At 42.5% G+C, this 20,226-nt stretch overlaps 1 protein-coding gene across 3 annotated transcripts in view; it reads right to left on the bottom strand.

The window, feature by feature from the left end:
- Positions 1–20,226, bottom strand: part of LOC119373779 (trafficking protein particle complex subunit 8) — an 82,176-nt gene that overhangs the window by 21,383 nt on the left and 40,567 nt on the right. For all 3 annotated transcript variants that reach the window (XM_049420013.1, XM_037643838.2, XM_049420010.1), the window contains exons 14-20: positions 16,663–16,888; positions 12,846–12,979; positions 9,912–9,986; positions 7,565–7,807; positions 3,771–4,141; positions 1,493–1,637; positions 1,328–1,424 (exon numbers count right to left, since the gene is read on the bottom strand). In XM_049420013.1, the coding sequence (XP_049275970.1) occupies positions 1,328–1,424; positions 1,493–1,637; positions 3,771–4,141; positions 7,565–7,807; positions 9,912–9,986; positions 12,846–12,979; positions 16,663–16,888 (1,291 nt within the window). The remainder of the gene's footprint in view (positions 1–1,327; positions 1,425–1,492; positions 1,638–3,770; positions 4,142–7,564; positions 7,808–9,911; positions 9,987–12,845; positions 12,980–16,662; positions 16,889–20,226) is intronic.

The following is a 20,226-nucleotide window of genomic DNA, read 5'->3' on the forward strand; positions in this document are numbered from 1 at the left end:
GCCGCAATACCGGGGTGTGACGAGGTGAAGCATATTAAAAATCTAGGGACCACTTCTAATCGGACGTTGACTGTGTCTTGGCAAAGTTCAACCGTAACGGAGCTTGAAATGCAGCTTTGCTGCAATACCGGGGTGCGACGAGGTGAAGCATATTAAAAATCTGAAGGGGTCACTTTCAGTCGGACGTTGACTGTATTTGTTTTCGGGAAGTTCGAATAGTTCGAATAGTAAAATTCCAGTGCGAATCGAATCGAATAGCAAACACTATTCGAAAAATATTCGAAATATCGAATATTTGTAGGGGTGTGCGAATATTCGAAAGTTTCGAATATTCGTCGAATATTTCATTCGAAATATTCGTATTCGATTCGAAAATCGTGTATTCAAGAAGTTTCAAATATTCGATCACCTCGAATATTCGAAAAATTCGAATATGCGATTCGATTATCATGCATAAAATAACTCGTCTTCCACATTTCTGCTGCGTTTGTATCACTAAAAACGTTGCCGAGAGGAGCGATAAACATCGTAAGTACACGGAGGCATGATATCTGCCTGCGACGAGCGCCCAAATACGTATGATTTATTGCTGGTGCATCTCCAACGTGCAGCGCTGTTGCCGATCATGTAACCGTACATTTTCAATATTATGCGGCCGTAACGTTCCGCACTACCACTCGTTCACTATGCGGAACCACTTCTGAAAAAAGACAGTGACCCACGTGACTGGTGGCGGACTGTAGGCATCTTCAGATACCCCAGTCTGGCAAAGCTTTGCCCCATATAACTCCCTATACCAGCCACTTCTGTTCCATGCGAGCGTGCCTTTTCAGTGGCGGGGGGGGGGGGGTTGTCTCTGTTACAAGGGAGCGCCTGCTGCCTGATCATGTGGAGCAACTCATATTTCTTCACGATAACATGTATTCATTACTTTCATTGTGCCGTGATATTTGCTTGTGTTGTGATGTGCATTGTGCTAGCCTGGACATTGTGTTCTGGAGATAGCAGTGTATGTTGTGTTGCCAGTCAGGCTGTTAATGTTTTTTTTGTTTTTTTTTTTCAAATAGCTACATGTTAAATGAAATATTGTTACTGTGGAGGCATTTTTCCTTTGATATTCGATATTCGATTCGATATTCGAAGGTGGATATTCGTATTCGATTCGTATTCGAAAAATTTGATATTCGCACACCCCTAAATATTTGCACACCCCTAATGATTAGCAAATGCAAACACCCACTGCAGCCCCAGAAATGTGCGCTTCTGCATACCTCAGACCAGTAAACAACATTAATCAAAAAAGCGAAAATTGCTGTGAGAAACTTACCTAATTTGGGATGCGATGTAAGGGGAACCAAGCTCCATACGCGGCTTACACATGTCACCTGCAGCAGGCTCAAATCAACACCGTTGAGGCCATCTGTCTGCAACACACATACACAAGGCTCAGCAGTTGGTAACACTGGTCCACTGCTTCCTAGCCTCAGCTTACCTCGCAAGCATTGGACACTTGCAGAGAGATGAGTGCTCCATCAGGGGAGCCTGCCACACCAAGAGAAACACTCTGGCGAACAGACGCCTGCAGTGTTAATGATGGCAGAGTGGTAAAGCTGATCTGGTGCCACAGAACACGGTGCCTGCACAATGAAGTGTAGTAACAGACATAAACGCTACAAGTTCTAGCTTATTAAACTGCCATGACCAGTTCTGCTGCTAATATCCGACTCAACACAGAAAGTCAAGTACAGTCTATGCTTGTTACTCCAGCCTACCAGGTGTTTCTACAAAGATTCTATGAAGTACGGCTTAAAAATAGCTACCCCTTTACAAGAGACATTGATGTAAGAGACAACTGGTTATAAGAGACACCACTGTGCCCAACATCAAAATAGGTGTTGATCAGAAAATACTAGAGGGAAGACACGACGCGCGTAGCGTTCCTCTTCGTGTTCCACGACGCGAGGTCGGTAGCATGCCAACGAAAGCCAACGGAACGCGATCGTGCAAGTGCTCCGGCTTCGCATCGCCTCATGGTCCCATTTAGCGGGAGATGGTGTAATTTTTTCTAGGTCCAAGATTAAAAACAGACACAGCTTTTACAAAGAGCTCACTTCAATTTTCTAATTATGGTGAGCTTGCTAAACTTATCAGCATAAAAGTTACTTAACAGATTTCTGTTAGTTAAGGACTAATTACCATGTGTGCACTGATTACCATTAACACTGACAGCATGTCTCCAGTAGAAACGACCTTTTATTTCAAATAAGCTATCTTTAAGCATTACCAAAAGTCTTTGTAAAAACAGCCAGTTTTATAAAACTCAGCAAGAAAGAGCCATTATACCCGAAGTCTGTTCAATTCAAAATTAGGGCCATAGTATGTTGTGACAGCATAAAAGTTACTTAACATATTTCTGTTAGTTAAGGACTAATTACCATGTGTGCACTGATTACCATTAACACTGACAGCATGTCTCCAGTAGAAACGACCTTTTATTTCAAGTAAGCTATCTTTAAGCATTACCAAAAGTCTTTGTAAAAACAGCCAGTTTTATAAAACTCAGCAAGAAAGAGCCGTTATACCCGAAGTCTGTTCAATTCAAAATTAGGGCCATAGTATGTTGTGATTTGGTAAAACTTTACAAATACTGCTGTCTAATGTCAATGTGATCATAAAAATATTCAAAATGTCAAAATATTAAATTATATAAATTAATGGTTGGACATGGTAATAACACAACCACATGGCAAAGTGCCTCGCCATCCACCACTTTTCGGGACGCTGGTTGCAAACAAATGGCAATTTTGTTGCACTGGAGCATTATACACACCTGCAAAACTGAAAAATTAACAGCCAGCCAGCTCTTTTCTCTTTTGCACAAATAGATGCAATGAGACAAATTTACTGATCAGAAATGAACTGTTCTCAAAATAATGCATTTTGCAATCATCAGTGGTTGTTTCTGTCATATGCTGTGGTTTCGAAGCAATGCTCGTTAGGCCTAGTGGAACGCTTTGCCCTTATTCGGTACTGAGCTAAGAACGGTGGGCGGCGATGGGTAGTTGACTCAAAAAACTCGAGGGGGCACTGAGCAACAAGGAATTGAGCGGTGTGCCCTTGCGGAAAGCAAACCACTAGTGTGCTTATTTCTTCAAGGGCCACCAGGCTTGAGCATTGCAAATGTGCAAGCACGACATATAGATCTAGAGTGTAAAGATCGAAGTAAGTTGGGGCTCATGAACTGAGAGTGAGTTGGACAGAAACATGCCCAAAATGTGGGTTTCTCAGCATTCAGTACTGTCTGCGCAGTTTAACTACCAGCAGTAACATTCTCGTAAACACTTGTAGTAGCCAGTTATATACTGACATTTTGCAGATACCCAGGGAAAAAAAAGAAACGCCAGAAATTTACACGTGAGTTAATGTGGCTAAGCAAGTTATTCACAAATATTTTAGGTGGGGCTGTCACAGGCATGAGTGACTTGGCAGTAGCAAGATTGATTTAACTGCCTGCACAAAACAGATACTACTTATATCCAGTTTGCAGAGTGCCCCAAGCCACAGCTGCTAGTTTTTTTACAAAACTAAGTGATTTACCTTGATCTATGACATGAAGTACAATCGTCAAGCCTAAAGAGAGAAAAAAAAAAAAGAAAAATTGGAAAACTGCAGCACACCTATTTTTGTACATTTCTCCAGATTCCTTCTATGCCGTTATAATTTCCTCCACAAAGGGAGGACTAAAGGCCATTTTGAACAAACTGACTCACGAAAGCTGCCCCTGAGGGCCTTGGTAGTAGAACAAAAGATGCAGCACATGGCGACCAGGCTTCTCAGCACCACGCAGCCAAAAGGGCAGTGCCACTCCTTGACCGCCCTCCATGTGAGCACCCACTGCAGGTGCCTGCACCCATGCCAGTGGAGGTGCCTGAGCCAGCACAGGTGGGCTTGGTCGGAGCGGCTCCTCGTGGTATGCCTCATCTTCATCGTCAGACACAGGACAAAGGCAAAATAACTGCGGCTGTGCACATGCAAGCCGCAAGGAATGCAATGCTGGACAGCCATCTGCATTGCGCAGCTCCACGGTAGCCTTCCGCACCTCTCCGCAGAGTAGTTGCCCAGGCAGCTCTGAAAAGGTCACCTGTGACCAACATATGAGAAGCAAGTTCGAAGACCAAAACTGAAGTCACCGTTATAGTAGTAATGAGAATGAGTAATGAGATATAGTAGTAATGAGAATAGTAGTAGGAGCAGAAGAATTTAACTCTTTATGGCTTTACAAACACTGACATGTCTGACACATATCTAAGCAAGCCTTCTGATTCTTTAATATTGAAACAAACAAGTTTCCAATAAACCATGGCCATCACAGTTACCAAAACTCCCTCCATAAGTTACATTTATTGCCGTTTCTACATTGAAAACTCCTGCTGGGCAAAGCCATAGCTAGCACAATGGTAACCCACCTGTGTAAACAGGCATTCCACAAGCGTACTGCCTCCAAAGGTTCTAGATTATGCAACCAACATTCTGGTTTACAAAGTTAAAAAGCCATTTTTTTTTAACATTATTATTAGCACTTTGTCAGGTGCGAAAAATATACCAATGGTTTCTGCTGTACCGCTTCCCAAATGAATTGTGCCACATGTAAGGACCGCTAAAGAAATTATGATTTCTTGTAAAAAAATATTTTCTGAAAAAATAGTGGCACAACATCTGTCCCATTGATCACTTGAGGCCATGAGTGAAGGTGGGACACATGCTGTCCCTCTGCCCAATTTGTTGGGCTTCATCTTTTCAGTTTCTAAGGTGATTATGCCTATTTATGAAATGACTCAAAGCATTGCAATGCAAAGATGCACTTGCAAGGCTCTACAAAGAGGCTCTGCACGTTTTTACTGCGACGTCATCAACCATTATTGCCATCTTTTACGTGTAGGGCTTCTGCAAGGGTGGTGTGCCCTTGTGCAACACACTCATGCAATAATACTCATAAAACACACTCTGTCCCCTTGTTTCAGTCTTTTAGCAATCTATGGAAGTACTACAAACTGTCAACAGGAATAGCAAAATTGAACTGAAATGCCTCTGGCAATGTCTGCACATAAAAAAAATTGTTGAAGGGGCTTGCTAGGCCAAATCTTCAACCACAGCGTACAGCATATTTGCAGGCAGCTGATAACAATGGCTCACTCTCACATCAAACCTGGCCACAATTGATCCAGTTGCATTACAGGAGTGCAAGAAGTTTTGCACTTGCTGAACAAACATTTCATTCGTGGCAAATTAGCTACCAAACACTGGCCCTTGCATGCAGCACATGTTTTCTGGAGTGCTGCTTTAGTGTAACCAACCTATCTTGTAAACAAACTCAGACGCAACGTACAGTTATGATTTATATAAATTTTTTGTATGTTATTTCTGTAGTATATTTTTATGTAACATTTTTCCTTGGAAACGAATTACTAATATCTTTCCATCATCGCCGGAACCACACACCGGCTAGTTACAAGATTAATGATTCTCCTTAGCTGCTACAAGATTGATCAAATACCTAGGTGTTCATCTCTCAAGCGATCTATCATAGGGCAACCATATAAACCCCATAATAAACTCTGCTAACCATGCCCTTGGATACATCTGCCATAACCTATTCGTGGCACACCCTTTCAATGCTTGCTTATAAAACTATTGTCAGACCTAAAGTTGAGTATGCGTCTACTGCCTTTGATCTCCACCAAACTAAGCTCATTAAGGCTCTGGAGTCAATCCAGAACCGCACAACTAGATCTACTGTTTCAGATTATTCCTAGTACTCTACGTTCTCTGCCCTAAAAATCCATCTAGAACTTCCCACTCTTGCTCTTTGTTGTTGTACTGCATATCTCTGTCTTTTTCAGATTCTTTTATTCAACACCATGTGACTACCAGGTCACTCAACTAGTCCACCGAGGCCCTTGCACAATCATACAAATGCAGCAATTTCACCACTAGCTCACACCACCACATTTCTGCAGTCTTTCTTCCTGTGCAGTGCCCGAGACTGGAATGGCCTAGCAAATGAAGTAGTAGTCACCCGAAATTTCCCGTACTTCAAAATAGCCACCCGGGAAGCAGACTCGTCCACATGATGATCAACACCGCCATCGATACTGTCATTTTTATGTTGCCTGCCCTGCAGGTAAAGTCCCAGATGGGACTTTTGAGGAATAAATAATAATAATAATAATAATAATAATAATAATAATAATAATAATAATAATAATAATAATAATAATAATAATAATAATAATAATAATAAACATAGCATTAATAATAATAAATACTGTCATCATTTGGGCAATGCATGGATTATCAATGATTGTCTGTCTCAGTCTTTGTAAGTCTTTGGAAGTTTGGATACATATAGATTTCTATCAAATGCCGTATGAGTTACGTGTACAAAGAATTGCATATGATTACTATGCTGCTATCTAAAACAACAAAATCTAAAACATCTAAAACAACAACTATCTAAAACAACAACAGCAGCTCTTTTGCACCTATCCTAGCATTTTTCTGCTGCTCATATAAAAAAAAAATGCTGAACAAATTATTTGAATTTGAATATTATGAGGCTAGTTATTAACAATATCACTTTAGGGTTAATGTTTTTAAAAAGACCGCACAACCATCATGACTGCAGGCTTGCAATTGCCTAGAGTTTAAGAGAGAGTAATTACGTCTGCGGCCTAGCATACCAAGCCCTCTCCCCACCAATTCTTCACTCACTAGGCAGGAGTAAAGAAATGGACCTTTAAAATATCTCCACATTTAAGTATGGCAGAGCCAACCTCATCAAACATAAAAAAAAAGTCTTAGAGGTCTAAACAAAAGTCATTATTAACAACTGCTTCACTCTATATGGAAGGTCAATTGTGATTTTTCCTAATATAATTGCCTCTTGAATAAACAATTTTTCTCACTGCCATCAAGTACAAATATGTCGAAGATGACTGCTTATATCTCATTCATGAAGCAAATAATTAACAGCCCATGTACAAGCTTGCCCTAGACAATCTCAAATTGCAATGCCTTGGTTTACACTGAAAATACAAACTCGACTTACTAACTTGCTTATTTTTTTTTCAAAGTCTTTCAACTCCCCATTGGAAGTTCCCTTATAGTGAACCTCCAACTTCTATAAAAAACAAATCATATATGACAGTAAAATTCAAAAGCAATGGCCTTGACTTTAGTCATATTTTTTTATGTCAGAGCCTACGGCCTTCCATCAGTATCTTACAGACCTTTAACACTATTTCGCTTTTGAAATATGGCCTCAGGCATCTGCAATGACCTTTTGCAATTACTTCTCTCAAATAAAAAGATATCTACTTGTACAGTAATGTGTGCGGCGTAACAAGCAGGTCCACTCAGTGTAGATGAGTAATACTACCTAAGGCAATTTTCATACAGTTCCAAAAACTAGTGGTCACTATAACGCCATAGTACTCTTGCATAAGCCAGCGACACAGAATGCAAATTGCCAATTTAATTTAAAATCATGGAAAATATAACTGACCGTGAGTCGAGGCATAGGTCCAACTACCGTGGGTTGTAGACGCAAGTCGGGACGGGCCCCCTTCAGCGGAAGAACAGGGCACGCTTTGGCAGGCACTGTCAGCGGCTGGTAGCCCCTGACAGGGCTCGGAAGTGGCCCCAAAGGTGCAGCAGCCTCCCGCTGTGCTGCCGACAGCCCAAGGCAGTATGCCAGACCTCCTATCTGGAGCTGACCACATTTTTGTGGGCACACACGAAGTTGAACCTGCACAACAGAAGCATGCACGCCAGTGAGGATACTAGGCGGCTGCATAAGAATTGCAAATAATGACAAACACATTTGCTCACTCATGAGTCACTATAGCCACATCTATCGTCAGTCACATCAGTCACCGGGGGGCTTTTTAATATTATTAAGGTGAACGCAATAATTACAAACGAATTCCTTAGTGAGTGATCCAATCTGTTAAGTTTATTAAGAACTTGTGCATATAGCATAATGTACACTGGCACCTGCATGCATGTAGTAGTAATGTGCAGTTGAAAACTGTGGCAAGAGATATTTCTAATGATCACTGAGGATGGCAGGTGGTACAGATGCCACATGGATCACATAGCAACAAGACATCCTGTTGTTGTAAGCACAATTCAAGCAGCATCCGATCATTAATATTTTTGTGAGAGAAATCTTCCAAAAACACTGATTCCAATAGACCACAACCTACCAGAACTTCAGATACTGAACATTTAACAGAAGATGCACATGGCTTCTTCCAACCGTCATGCACCTTCTGATATATCTGCTGTAACTGGGTTGCCTGAGAGAACGCTGTGAATAGAACAGCAAGGAGAAATCCCAGACTTTGTACCAGTCTCACGAATGCTTTAGAATGAGAAAACTGCTTCCTAGAAATATTGTCACGTAGCCAAGAACGATGCAATGTTCTTTCAGAAACCGAGGTTTATTGGAGCGAACTTGTGCTCCACAGTAAACTCAAGGAAAAAGAAAGTGGCGAAGAAGCAGCCAACAAAATGACGACGTACACAGGCAAGCATCGGCGGGAAAAGAATGCCACGGCGTTTCTGCTGCAGGTTTTTTGTGCCTCGGCGTTATTCTTTTTGAGACCATTGAATTATAGCAATAACACTGTGCTAGTTACGACAGGGCGAGGCACTCTCCCTATCACATCACATACCCTGTGCGGCATGTGTGTGAGAGAGTGAAACACGGGCTTCGCTTCGAACATAAATAAGAACTCCGGCTGCCGGACGCTGGCAACTAAATACGCAAAAGAACCAGAAGGCACTGCTCGCGGCAGTACACATATTAGCGAAACAATTCTTTAAAAGACCTAGTATAAATGAAGATATTAGAAATATTATGTTTTATTTTTCCATCCGTCTTCAAGTGCACCACTCCCAAGGCGCACAGTAAGTTGAAAATGAAACATGTCTATAATGCTGTATTTCCTACTGGGCAGGAGCACGAGAGCGTGAGCAGCCGACACTTAGTTGCTCTCGGAAAACCCTATTCTGATTGAAATTAGAAATGAAAATGTCTCGCTACTACAGCCTGTACAGTTAAACCGAGTCGATTAATATACACAGTAACAGTAGGAAAGAGTGCATTGATTGAAATCTACTGCCTGGAGACTTAACCTCTATCAGCCAATGGCAGCTCTTTCTGGGAGTCTGCTAAATGACGTCAACAAGCAGCTACCAGTAGCCAGCCAACATCTGTTTGAAAAGAGGGTGTTCCAACTTGGCACTTTGCCTGTGAACTCCACGCATGCGCACAGCTGCAAAATTTGGCTTAGATGTTCCCAGCTCCATCTTCACTCCGCAAAATGTGTTTTCTCATAAAGCGCGAGGAGTGGTTCGGAATCCTTTTAAAGTACAAGACATACTTTTCTGTGTTTAAAAGCAGTTGTCAAATAATCCAGAATACGGCAGACAGTACACCAATTTCATACTATTTTGAACGTTTACCAGGACACATTTACATTTTATTTTTTTTTATTTTACAAGGCACTTCCTTATTTAGGCCGGGTTAGGATTGAACAAAACCTCCCGAGTGTATTTGTGTTACCTCAGTGTGCATACACCTTTCGGGTATACTTCAAGTTCACCTTGGTCATATACTCATGAACACCTTGTATGCGAATAGATATGATAATGTATGGCTGCTAGCCATCTTCCCACATATATATCAAAGGCTGGCTAAAGTTTCCTTTATCAGCTTCAAGTAAGCTGGTTTGTTCTCTTAGCTGGTACAATACATTTAACTGCCACATCAAGTACACACAATGTGAGGTCAAGTGCATGGATGAATCATTATAGCCCAGCTTCAACAATGACAGGCCACTTACCTTCTGTGTCTGCTCAGGCTCTAAGAGTACCTCGCTCAGGATGTCAGTTTTAACGATTCCGTCAACATCACAATCCTAAAAGAATGAAAACAAGAGGTTCAAGCTGGTAGTCAGGTAATTTCCTCAGTTTTGGGCTCATAATTGCACAACTGTGGTTAATAAGCATATCTTTGTGTAAAAGCTGTGTCTGCTAACCCCGGAGATTGTCACATTAAAGAACTGAGACAGAAGATATCCTGTGCACACCTGAGTGCATATTAACGCGATGGTGTTAAAGGGCCCGTAAACTACCCTGAGGTCGAAATTTAGTTGTGGCATTGCTGTTGTGCACGAGTCTACAGCGAACGCTGGCGGAGTTGCACGGATTTCCTCGTTTCACTCTTTCCTTCGCTAGGCTGCGTTAATCGGCTCGTCTATCCACTTCTCCGAGTGCCCTTCTTCAGCGTCCAATGCAGAAACACAAAAAGCGTGCGCATTTGCTAGCAGAAAACAGGATCTTGTTCACCCAATGACAGCGTCTCTTCCTCGCGACGTCACCTAATCATACAGGTGACATCGTGACGGCTGTTGTCAATAGAGGAAAGGCACGGAGAGGAGCATGCGAGCGTCTGTTGGTGGTTTAAAGGCCCTTTAAAGAGCTTGTTTTGCTGAAATGCCAGTTTCGGCGGCATCGTCGGTGGCGTCTTGGATTGTGAGCGAAAAAGCAGCGTTGGTCGTGAGTGAAAATTCAAGGTGTTTGCACTTTGCCTTTCCTTGCAGCACAGTTTAGATCCTACTCCACTGAGAAGCCAAGGCAAGCTAGTGATTGGGAAGGTGATTATGTTTGTTTGTGTGTGCGTGCGTGTGTGAGAAAAAAATAAAGGAGAGAATTACTTATGCACACCTCCAAGGTTACAGAACTATGCCTTTTTAAACACAGGCAATGTCAACACTGGCTTACGTATCTCTTTTTCTTCTTCTTCACTGGTCTACAACAGAACGCATGGCTGTTTCTAAAAGCCTTCCACCATTGTTGGCACATTTCACACAGATTCAAAAACCGAATTATAATGCCCTTCAACCTATTTTCCTTTTGTGGCAGTCCAATAGAAAAGATTCTGCAGAAAGGCATGTTCTTATTGTAAAAAAGTACCTTTCGTGACTTAATACCTATTCCACAAGGGCAAACTTGACTGCACTTTGAGCAAGAGCACTTCGCCACTAGTGTCATTCGCATGCTGTCACATGGGAATGCTTAGTGACACTCACTGCAAGATGCACTTGCCAGTGAGCACATTTGCCAAACTCACTTCACTGAATCGAAGTTTGTAGCCTCAGCCTCAGAAGCAGTGGCTTCAAAATAAATATATATAGAAACCCGAGTTCACAGTATCTTTAAACCATAGTTCTCAGTATTTTGAATATTCTCATATATGAAAACATGCTATGCTACAAAAAGCTAGTTTGCTATTGTCACTGTCAGGTAGTGTACGGCCAAAGCCACCAGGGCTATGTCACCACGCATGCTGTGCAATGGCCAAGGTACAAAAATTTGTACCTTGTGTTTGCACCTTGCGTCCACTGCATTTGGCTTTGTGTGATAGTTTCTGAAAGAATCCTTGGATCTCAGTACCTAATGTTGCAGCTTGCATTATCTCAAAAAGAAGCAAGAAGCAACTAAATGTGTTTCCTCGCTTCTGTTTGCACTGTTCATCACGCCAGCTTTGAGAAAGCCATTGTTCGTAGTCATGAAGTGAGGTACATTTATGCTTGTAGGTATGCACAGACATCATACTCATTAACCTAATTAGTATGCTAATGTTTACTATACAATAGTCTACGGTGTGTAGTCAAGAGTTTGACGAAAGTTCGTCTGGTCAGGTATCATGATGAGGATGTAGATGCAGTCACTGACCAAGTCAAGGTGAAAAACACAGAGACGTTTCGGGACCCATACGGTGTGTTCTACAGCGTGTTCCAGCTAAATCGGGCCAAGCTACGTAATTTTTAAAAAGTACAACAAGATAAGAAGATCGGAGGGGAAACAGCGCAAGAGAAGACGAGGACAAGAAAGGCGACGCACACAGAGCGCTGACTTACAACACTTTATTGGTAGAAAGGGAAGGATGAATATTTATACACTTCGCTGACATGCGCCACAACCGGGGCAAATGACGATTTTTTGAACAATATACATAGAGCAAGCACCACTGCGCACACAGGTGTATCACTCATGGTCTGTTTAGATATGATATTTCATGAGATGAAAGTGCTATCGAAGGAGAGCTGATGCAACTGCTATCGAACTTTCTGATGAAATCTGCCTCGATGATTTCGCGCGTCACATTTATACACCCGTGTGCGCAGTGGTGCTTGCTCTATGTATAATGTTCAAAAAATTGTCATTTGCCCCGGTTGTGGCGCATGTCAGCGAAGTGTATAAATATTCATCCTTCCCTTTCTAACAATAAAGTGTTGTAAGTCAGCGCTCTGTGTGCGTCGCCTTTCTTGTCCTCGTCTTCTCTTGCGCTGTTTCCCCTCCGATGTCCAACCAACACGCCCAAGCTTCGATACTAAGAAAAGAAGATGCGACCAATGGTGTTTTGCTTGTGATGGCCTCGAACATACTGACGAATATTTTGCTGTCAACACTTAAGTCAATTTGTGAAAATTAATTGCATAAATAATTAATTACTAGCATAATTGCAAAATATTTTACATCACATCCTGCGTCACATTCAAAAACATCATACTCTAAAATTTCAAGCCTGCTACATCATTTCTGATTACTTTTTCTGTGTCATGGTTCTGTTAGCAAGACACATGGCTGTACGTACAGTGTTTCACATAATGAGCCGCAAAGCATACACCCAGGCACAAATTATTGTGAGGTGCATGTTGAAAGGTTGAATTTCATAAAGCTCTGTGCGCAACCTGTAATTACATAATACTTACTTGCCCTAGGTCACTGTCATTGCTGACAAGACCATTATCACATGACGGCGTGAAAGTCCACAAAAGATACATCTCAGTCAGCTGCAGAGCTATTTGGAGAGGATTGTGTAGCTCCAGCTCAACTGTGATAGGCTCTGCAAAATATGAAATTCAACATCAGCTGTCACATTAAACTCGTTGACTTGGCCCTTGTTAAAGGAGCACTGACATCAAATTTACGCATGTCAAGATTTTTGCATCCACGAGTAGTTATCTACCCCCTAGTAGCGATTCGCGACCGAAAATGCAACTGAGGGACGAATAACTATCTGTTTTATTGATTTATATCACCGGTATCTAGCATGATTCAAAACGGCCGGCAAGCCCGCCATTAGCGCTGGCAGCGCTCCCTCGCGGTCAATTCCAGACCGCGCCCCAGTTTACCACTTGTCCACAGAAAGGAGTGACGTGAGGATCAGTTGCTCAGCTAACGTTTCGTCTGCTAGGCGCGCGCGTTCAGTCATGCCTTGTCACCAGCATCGCCGTCGTTGCCGTCAAAAGTATCGACTAGTGCTGAAGACTGCATTCTGGAACTTAGAATCACCGCGATACGTGACGTCGCGAATCATTTTCGCTTCAACCCTTTGCAAAACAGCAATTCAAAAATGGAAGCTGTTCCAAGCAGCAACGAGGAGGTGCCCGGGGACGCACGCTTGGGCCCATACTCGCTGGTGTGTCTCAATTAGCTATATCAGAGAATTGTAGCGTGCACAGCATTCCGGTATACGCAAAGGGGTCTGTGGAATATGGGCATAGTGAATGCACACCAGCGGAGAAATAGAATACGATAGGTTTCTACAATAACAATTCTGTGCTTGCCAGGTTCTTCTTTGCACCGCCAGATGGCCCCACCTATCCGGCCTCTCACGGTTACGGCTGCAGTAACCCGGTATTACGCTAGCGCAAGGAAGTCCACGGACGAACTAACATTCACTAATAACGCTACATAAATGTTACTTGTTAGCGATGATATATATCTATAGGCTGCTCCACTTTGATAGCTTGTGGTCGTGTTGACGTGTACCGTACGTGTAATGAAACGCCACGCACTTTCCGCTTTTTCCGCGCCTCGACAAGTAGGTACGTACTACCGTACGCAGCGGTTCCCCGACATGCTGGCACGTAGTCGCTCCGATTGATCATACTCGCGCTGAGGAACACACGACAGATCAGTCGATACGACACGATGAATTGCAGGCACGGATCGGGACAGCAAGGAGAGCCACTAGCTGGGAGTGAGAGCCGGTGAGAGCATCGCCTGTCGTCGGCGGCACAATAAATACACTCAGTTCGTCGACGTCATTGTTACTAGCGTATCGTCACTCAGGATGGTATGATCGGAATGTATCACACCTGTTACGTAGCACTAGTGTCGATGTCGCAGCGTGATCAATCTTCCGTTGAGCTTTCGTACGCTGTTTGCCGTCGAAATAAAATTACTTCCACGCGACGGACGCCATTCAAATTTGGCCAAGGAGACCTTTGCATACAGAGCAATCGAATGAAGGGCACATCTCGACTTTGAAATTTGATGTCAGTGCTCCTTTAATTCCGAAAATCATATAATCTGGACATAGTCTCTGGTTCCGGTAAGCATATACATTGTTTAATGGCATCAAACTATCGTTAATTTGGTTAAATTTGGCCACACCCGGGTGTCTTGTGGACACACTATGAAGGAAGTTGCGAGATTACAAGAATTTCGGCTATTGCACTGTTCTTACGCAAAATAAGAACAGGATTTGCTTATTCGTGCAGAAAATGAAAGTGAATTGAAGCAATAGACACTGTTCATTGTTTTCTTGACACTCTTGATAATTCAACATTTGGCTAATTCAGACGTTTCTTTCAGTTCCGTGAAATCTGCATCAACAACTTTTACTGTACGCAATGAGATGCTCCAAATAAAATAGGCTGAGAGCCACAGTTGTGTAACAAATGGTTCCAGAGCATGCTGTAGAGTTGATTGATTGATTGATTGATTGATTGATTGATTGATTGATTGATTGATTGATTGATTGATTGATTGATTGATCGATTGATCGATTGATTGATTCATGAATTCTATATCACCCATATGGCACTATTGTCGGGGGTTGAAGCAATTTGACACAAAAAACACAAAACAGTGAAGCAGACAGGCACAGCTATCACCTGCACATTCAACCTAAGCATACATCTTGCAAGGAAGAGAACAAGACATTCACGGCGGGGTGATTGATAACACGTATCCAACTGATTCCACTCACATATCGTAACAGAAAAAAAAAAAAGAATGTGCAAATACATCCATGAAACATCGTATTTCTTGAACCTTTTTAAAAAAACATGATCATTTCTGTGCGATACGTAGTATGGGTTGATCATGTACCAAGTTTTAGTAATACAAGTTTCATCAAAAAATATGGCATGCAAAAATTTTTATCAAACATTCTTTCACTGCTGAAGAGGTTTCCAACCTTGTTCATTCTTAATGTGAGTTATATACTGGAATTACCACTGACAAAGTGTGCATTGCAGCTTTGAATGCATTTAAACAAAAGTTATACCGTATATACTCGTGTAATGGCCGCGCCCATGCAACAGCCGCACCTAGGACTTAGTTAATGAATTCTCCCAAAGAATATATTTAAAAATTACTTGTGTATTAGCCGCACCCTTAATTTTTTTAGAAGGTTAAACCGTATTACACGTGCAGTGCGAGAATTCCGAAGCTTGTTTTTTTTTTTCTAAGGCAAAATAAGGCAGCCATGCCGAGTTTTCGGCACCTTTAGGTAGCCAAGGCACAGCCTCCGAGATTTAGCTGCTGCTTCCGAGGCGTTGCCGCCCACCAAACAACACCGACTGGAAGGCTGAAAAGGGCATCCTTTGTTGATGTGTGCCACTAGATTTTCAAAGCATAGGGTGGGGTTTCCTTCAAAACGGTGAAGAAAAGCATCAAGGTCATGGGAATCTCGAAGAAATTCAATGGTGTGGAGAACGACCTCATCTGGGATCGAGGCGAGTTTGAGGATGCGATGAGTAAAGAGGAGGAGGGTGAGGGCGAGGAATAACATTCTTGCAACAGTGTGAAAGTGACAAAGCTTCTTTTTCACAGCTCCCAGTAAAAGCGAGTACTGCAGTTCAATAAAGGCAAGTAGCGCTGAAAACATGTACGAAAAAAAAAAAGTCTTTTTCTCCGTGTAGTGGCAGCACCCGCGATTTTCACCCAAAAGATTGGGAAAAAGCCTGCAGCCATTACACGAGTATATACGGTAACATACGGTAATATGGTGAACAGATGTGAGCAAAATATCAGCTTGACATCAACTCATTAGCGAATGTTCAACATACCATAACTTTTGTTCAAACGCATCCATTCTTGTTTCATTGCATACAGTTCTCATTCCAAATTATTGTAATATGCTGATTTACTTTGTAACTCTCACAGTTTAGGAGAAAAATCTTGCTCCCAACAGGGCACATGAAGTATTTGATATTTTAAAAACTACATATTGTACTATAAAAATAATTGCATATTTGAAATCAGCACACAAATATACATGCCCTCAGCAAGCTTCTTCAAAATCGATCAAGAAATAAATTTTTGAAAAAAGTTTTAAAGGGCCGTTCCCCTCCATCCCCCTAATCAAGAAACAATATAGAAATTGTATCTTGGCAATCTAAGTGTCCAATGGAGGTAGCGTACAGTCCTGAAAAGTTTCTTCCGTTCATTACAGGACACTATTACGTGCCCATTAACTGCAAGGCTCAAAGGCGCAGGGCTCTGTGCACATACCTAGGACAACTGCCAGGGGCCGCACACTATTGTCTGTGCTGGAATTTAGACAGTTGAGCTGTGGCCGAAAGGTCAGGGGTAGGATGCCCCCATGAGTTGCCCGTGCAGCCATTTCTTCGAGCCATGGCTCACCTGGCGGGGACCCCTCTGCCCCCAGCAGCACTCTTGTGGCACCTTCAGACACCCGTGGAACTGGCAGCTCCACTCGCTCAGGGCCAGCTTGTGTCTACAAAACGAGCAGAGTGAGTAAAACGCCTGTATAACGAAGTGCGTGGGACTGTGATAATTATTTGTTACACGTCACTTCATTATATGCATCATGCACTCTAATGACCCGATACAGCAGATAAGCATAGCAGAAAAAAAAATGCTTACTCACAGCAGATTCAAATGGCACTTGGCACAAAAAAATCTACAACTTTCTTCTGCACAGCAGTATGACTTACAGAATGTGAAACCAACACCGACCTGATGCCATCGAGACTGACGGCATGCTGTGGCATGAGGTCAGGGAGTGAAGAGGGATACATACATTCCACGCTAAACAACAACACCGAGCCACAGAACAGGGAGCATTTTGCCAGTCTTATTCATTCATTTTTATTCGCCTTTATATTTTTGTAGCTCCTAAAAGTTAGAGGGGGATGACCTTGCAGTCACATTGCTCCATTTCCCTTGGCAGCTGCACATTATGTATGTGGCTAAGCATATTCGTTGTAAAAAAAAACTATTGAATGGTTGGGAACGTATGAATTGCTTGGTTAAAGGGGCCCTGCAACACCTTTCTTTGTTATATTGGAATAGTCCCATTATTGACGTATGACTCTTCACGAGCCATATGCCGCAAAAATTTTTCGAATCCGTCAAGTCTAAGTGGTGTTACCAAATTATAGAGATCACGTTCCGCAGCTTTCTCTCTCAACTCAACGCAGCGAGCGCGCGGAAAGCTGCGCGCGGCGTGAGGGGAGGGAAGGAGGTCGGAGGTGCGAGGAGGCGACGTCAGCGCCGGCGGCATTTTTTTCATTTTTTTCTCTCTGGCGTCTCGGCGCAACCACGTGGTCTGTGCCGCCACTTCCGGTCGGCTTGCGTCGTTCTCGTCGAGCGGAGTCGATCGCGCTGTGTATCGCGCGTGCTTGAAAACTGCGCGTCGGTTTGGTAATGTTGGGTGTGCACCTCGAACGCCGTAGTGTTTTCATCGCTCTGCCAACCATGGAAGCAAACGTGCGCGCTCGTTTGGAACGAATGACAGCTGAGATCGGTTTCGGCCCATACTCCGATACACCGCCTCGTAGGACGGCACTGGCAGACGACCCGAAGCGCCGCCATTACCGGACGCCAGCATTGTTATCGGAGACACGCTGCGCCCGTGCCTCGGTCGGTCGTGAGAACGTGCCGACGATGCAGTTCTCAGCTGACGAGGCAACACTCGAACGGCTGCCACTCTCAACGGCAACCGGCGATGGTCAAAAGCACAGAAATATTCACGTTTTCGGCACTGCGCATGGCGAAGAAAACGGAACCACGCAACTACGAGCAGACGAGCTGTCGGTGAGACCGGAAGTGCTAATATTAATGTTTGTTCGGTGTTTTTAACGCGATAACATAATATAAACATACATATTATCTACTTATTGAACTAAAAATTAACAACGAAAGTAAAAATGAGGGTGCTATCGTGATTATAACATCAGCCAATGGTGGAACGGCCGACAATCGCGTCATATTTTGCGGACTAATACATCATTTGTCGAGAGAAGAGGGAGCGATTTTCAGCTGACTTTGAGAATTTATTGTAAATTCCAGGCCGTGCGCATCGCTATAATATTTGGCTCGCGTGTTCTCGGGAGCCTCGACTACCGATCGGCAGCGCTTTTTGAGCATGCTCGAAAAGTGTTGCAGGGCCCCTTTAAGGTAGGTCACCACCTTTGTAGGGCTCACCACCTTTGTAGGGCTTAGGTAGTTTGAAACTTTAAAATGATGAAATTTCTAAAAATGTAAAAAACTGAATTTATAAAAATCAAAATGTGCCAAAATATGCATGTTGTGTCAACAGTCATAACTACAATATCATAGGTGTGATTCAAACGTGACTTGGCAGGTATGTAAAGACGACAGTAACCTGTGCATCTAACCACCACAATCACCACGTCTAGAAGCTGAGGCACGTTATCATAAAAAAAGACTCAAAGTTGATATTTGGGAGGTTTGTTTTACACACAATTGGCTATAGTACATAAAGTCACAGTTCGTTTTAAATCTTTCTTCTTGAATGCACAGTTCCCTATATAAAGAAATCGCACGCAAAATTTCATGTGAAAATATTTATTAAAAGGAAAGTTATCACTGTTCACGTAACTGTAGGATGCAAAAAATCACATTTTGTCACTTAAGATTTAAGATCACTTTAAATCACTTTAAAGATTTGAACCAACTGTTCATGTAATAAAGAAACATTCAATATGTCTAAAATTCACCAGGCTCTTAGCTTGGGCCCTTCTTTGAAGTGGGACATGCTTCTTTTGAGCGAGCTGAAGCAGGCTTTTTTTTTTCTTGCTCGTTTTGTGGGTCCGCGTTTGGTATATTGATTCTCTAGCTTGTATTGACGCTTCCTTTTCATCCTATACTTTACCATATTCATGGATAGTACTATAACTTTCTCCTTGAAAGACCAGAACTAAATCCGAGAGCTTGAAATGGCGTATGAAAAAGCACAGACAACCAAACGTAAATGCGCGCAACGTAAACAACAGAGTGCCGCAGAACCCAGCAGCGCTGTAGTGGAAATGTTTAAATAAGTCGAGAACATCATGTCCCACAATCTTTAGAATGCACTTAAACAACTTAGCATTATGTAATATGTATAACGACGAGACATTTATGACGAGATGACGGGTGCTGTAGAATTGGAAACCTTCAGTTTTGGTTTCGGATGCATCTAGGAGTGGTTGGAAAAATTGTCATAACTTTTGAACGGCTTAAGATAGCAACATAATTCTTTTTGTTAAATATTCTTGAACAAACAGGGAGCTTGAAAATGCTAAATCCAAAAAAAATCATTTTCTTTCAAAAAATGCACTTTTGAAGTTCTTGACCTAACTTAAACAGACAGATTCACTCTAATGGTCTTTGCTTTAGTGACATTCAGAATACATAGGAAAGGTAGTAATATGGCTAGGCCATATGGCATGCTTCGTTGTAGAGACTATTTCATAGTAGAAGTGTTCACTGTAGCGGCATTTGATTGCATGTCCAATGCTCCCATTAGGACAGCAGGCAGCCTTTGTGACACATTTTCAGTAAACAAGCTTACTCTCTCTTTATTTCACCAGAAACACCTTGTCATGTTGACAACAAAGTTCTCTGATGCACAAACACTCATTTCTTGCTACACAGCCGTAAATGAGCCTTGCTAGAAAAAGTAACTCCCAAATCAACAAAGGCGTATATTATGCACAGCCCCGTCCACATCTGTGTAGAGCACACAAGCAGCCAGCCTTGCTGTAAGAGGTGACACCTTGCGGTGGTTGCGGGGTCTGATGTAGTTTGCCCACGAGCATGCACGAC

This window comes from Rhipicephalus sanguineus, chromosome 1, assembly GCF_013339695.2.
Source record: "Rhipicephalus sanguineus isolate Rsan-2018 chromosome 1, BIME_Rsan_1.4, whole genome shotgun sequence".
Classification (NCBI taxonomy): domain Eukaryota; kingdom Metazoa; phylum Arthropoda; class Arachnida; order Ixodida; family Ixodidae; genus Rhipicephalus; species Rhipicephalus sanguineus.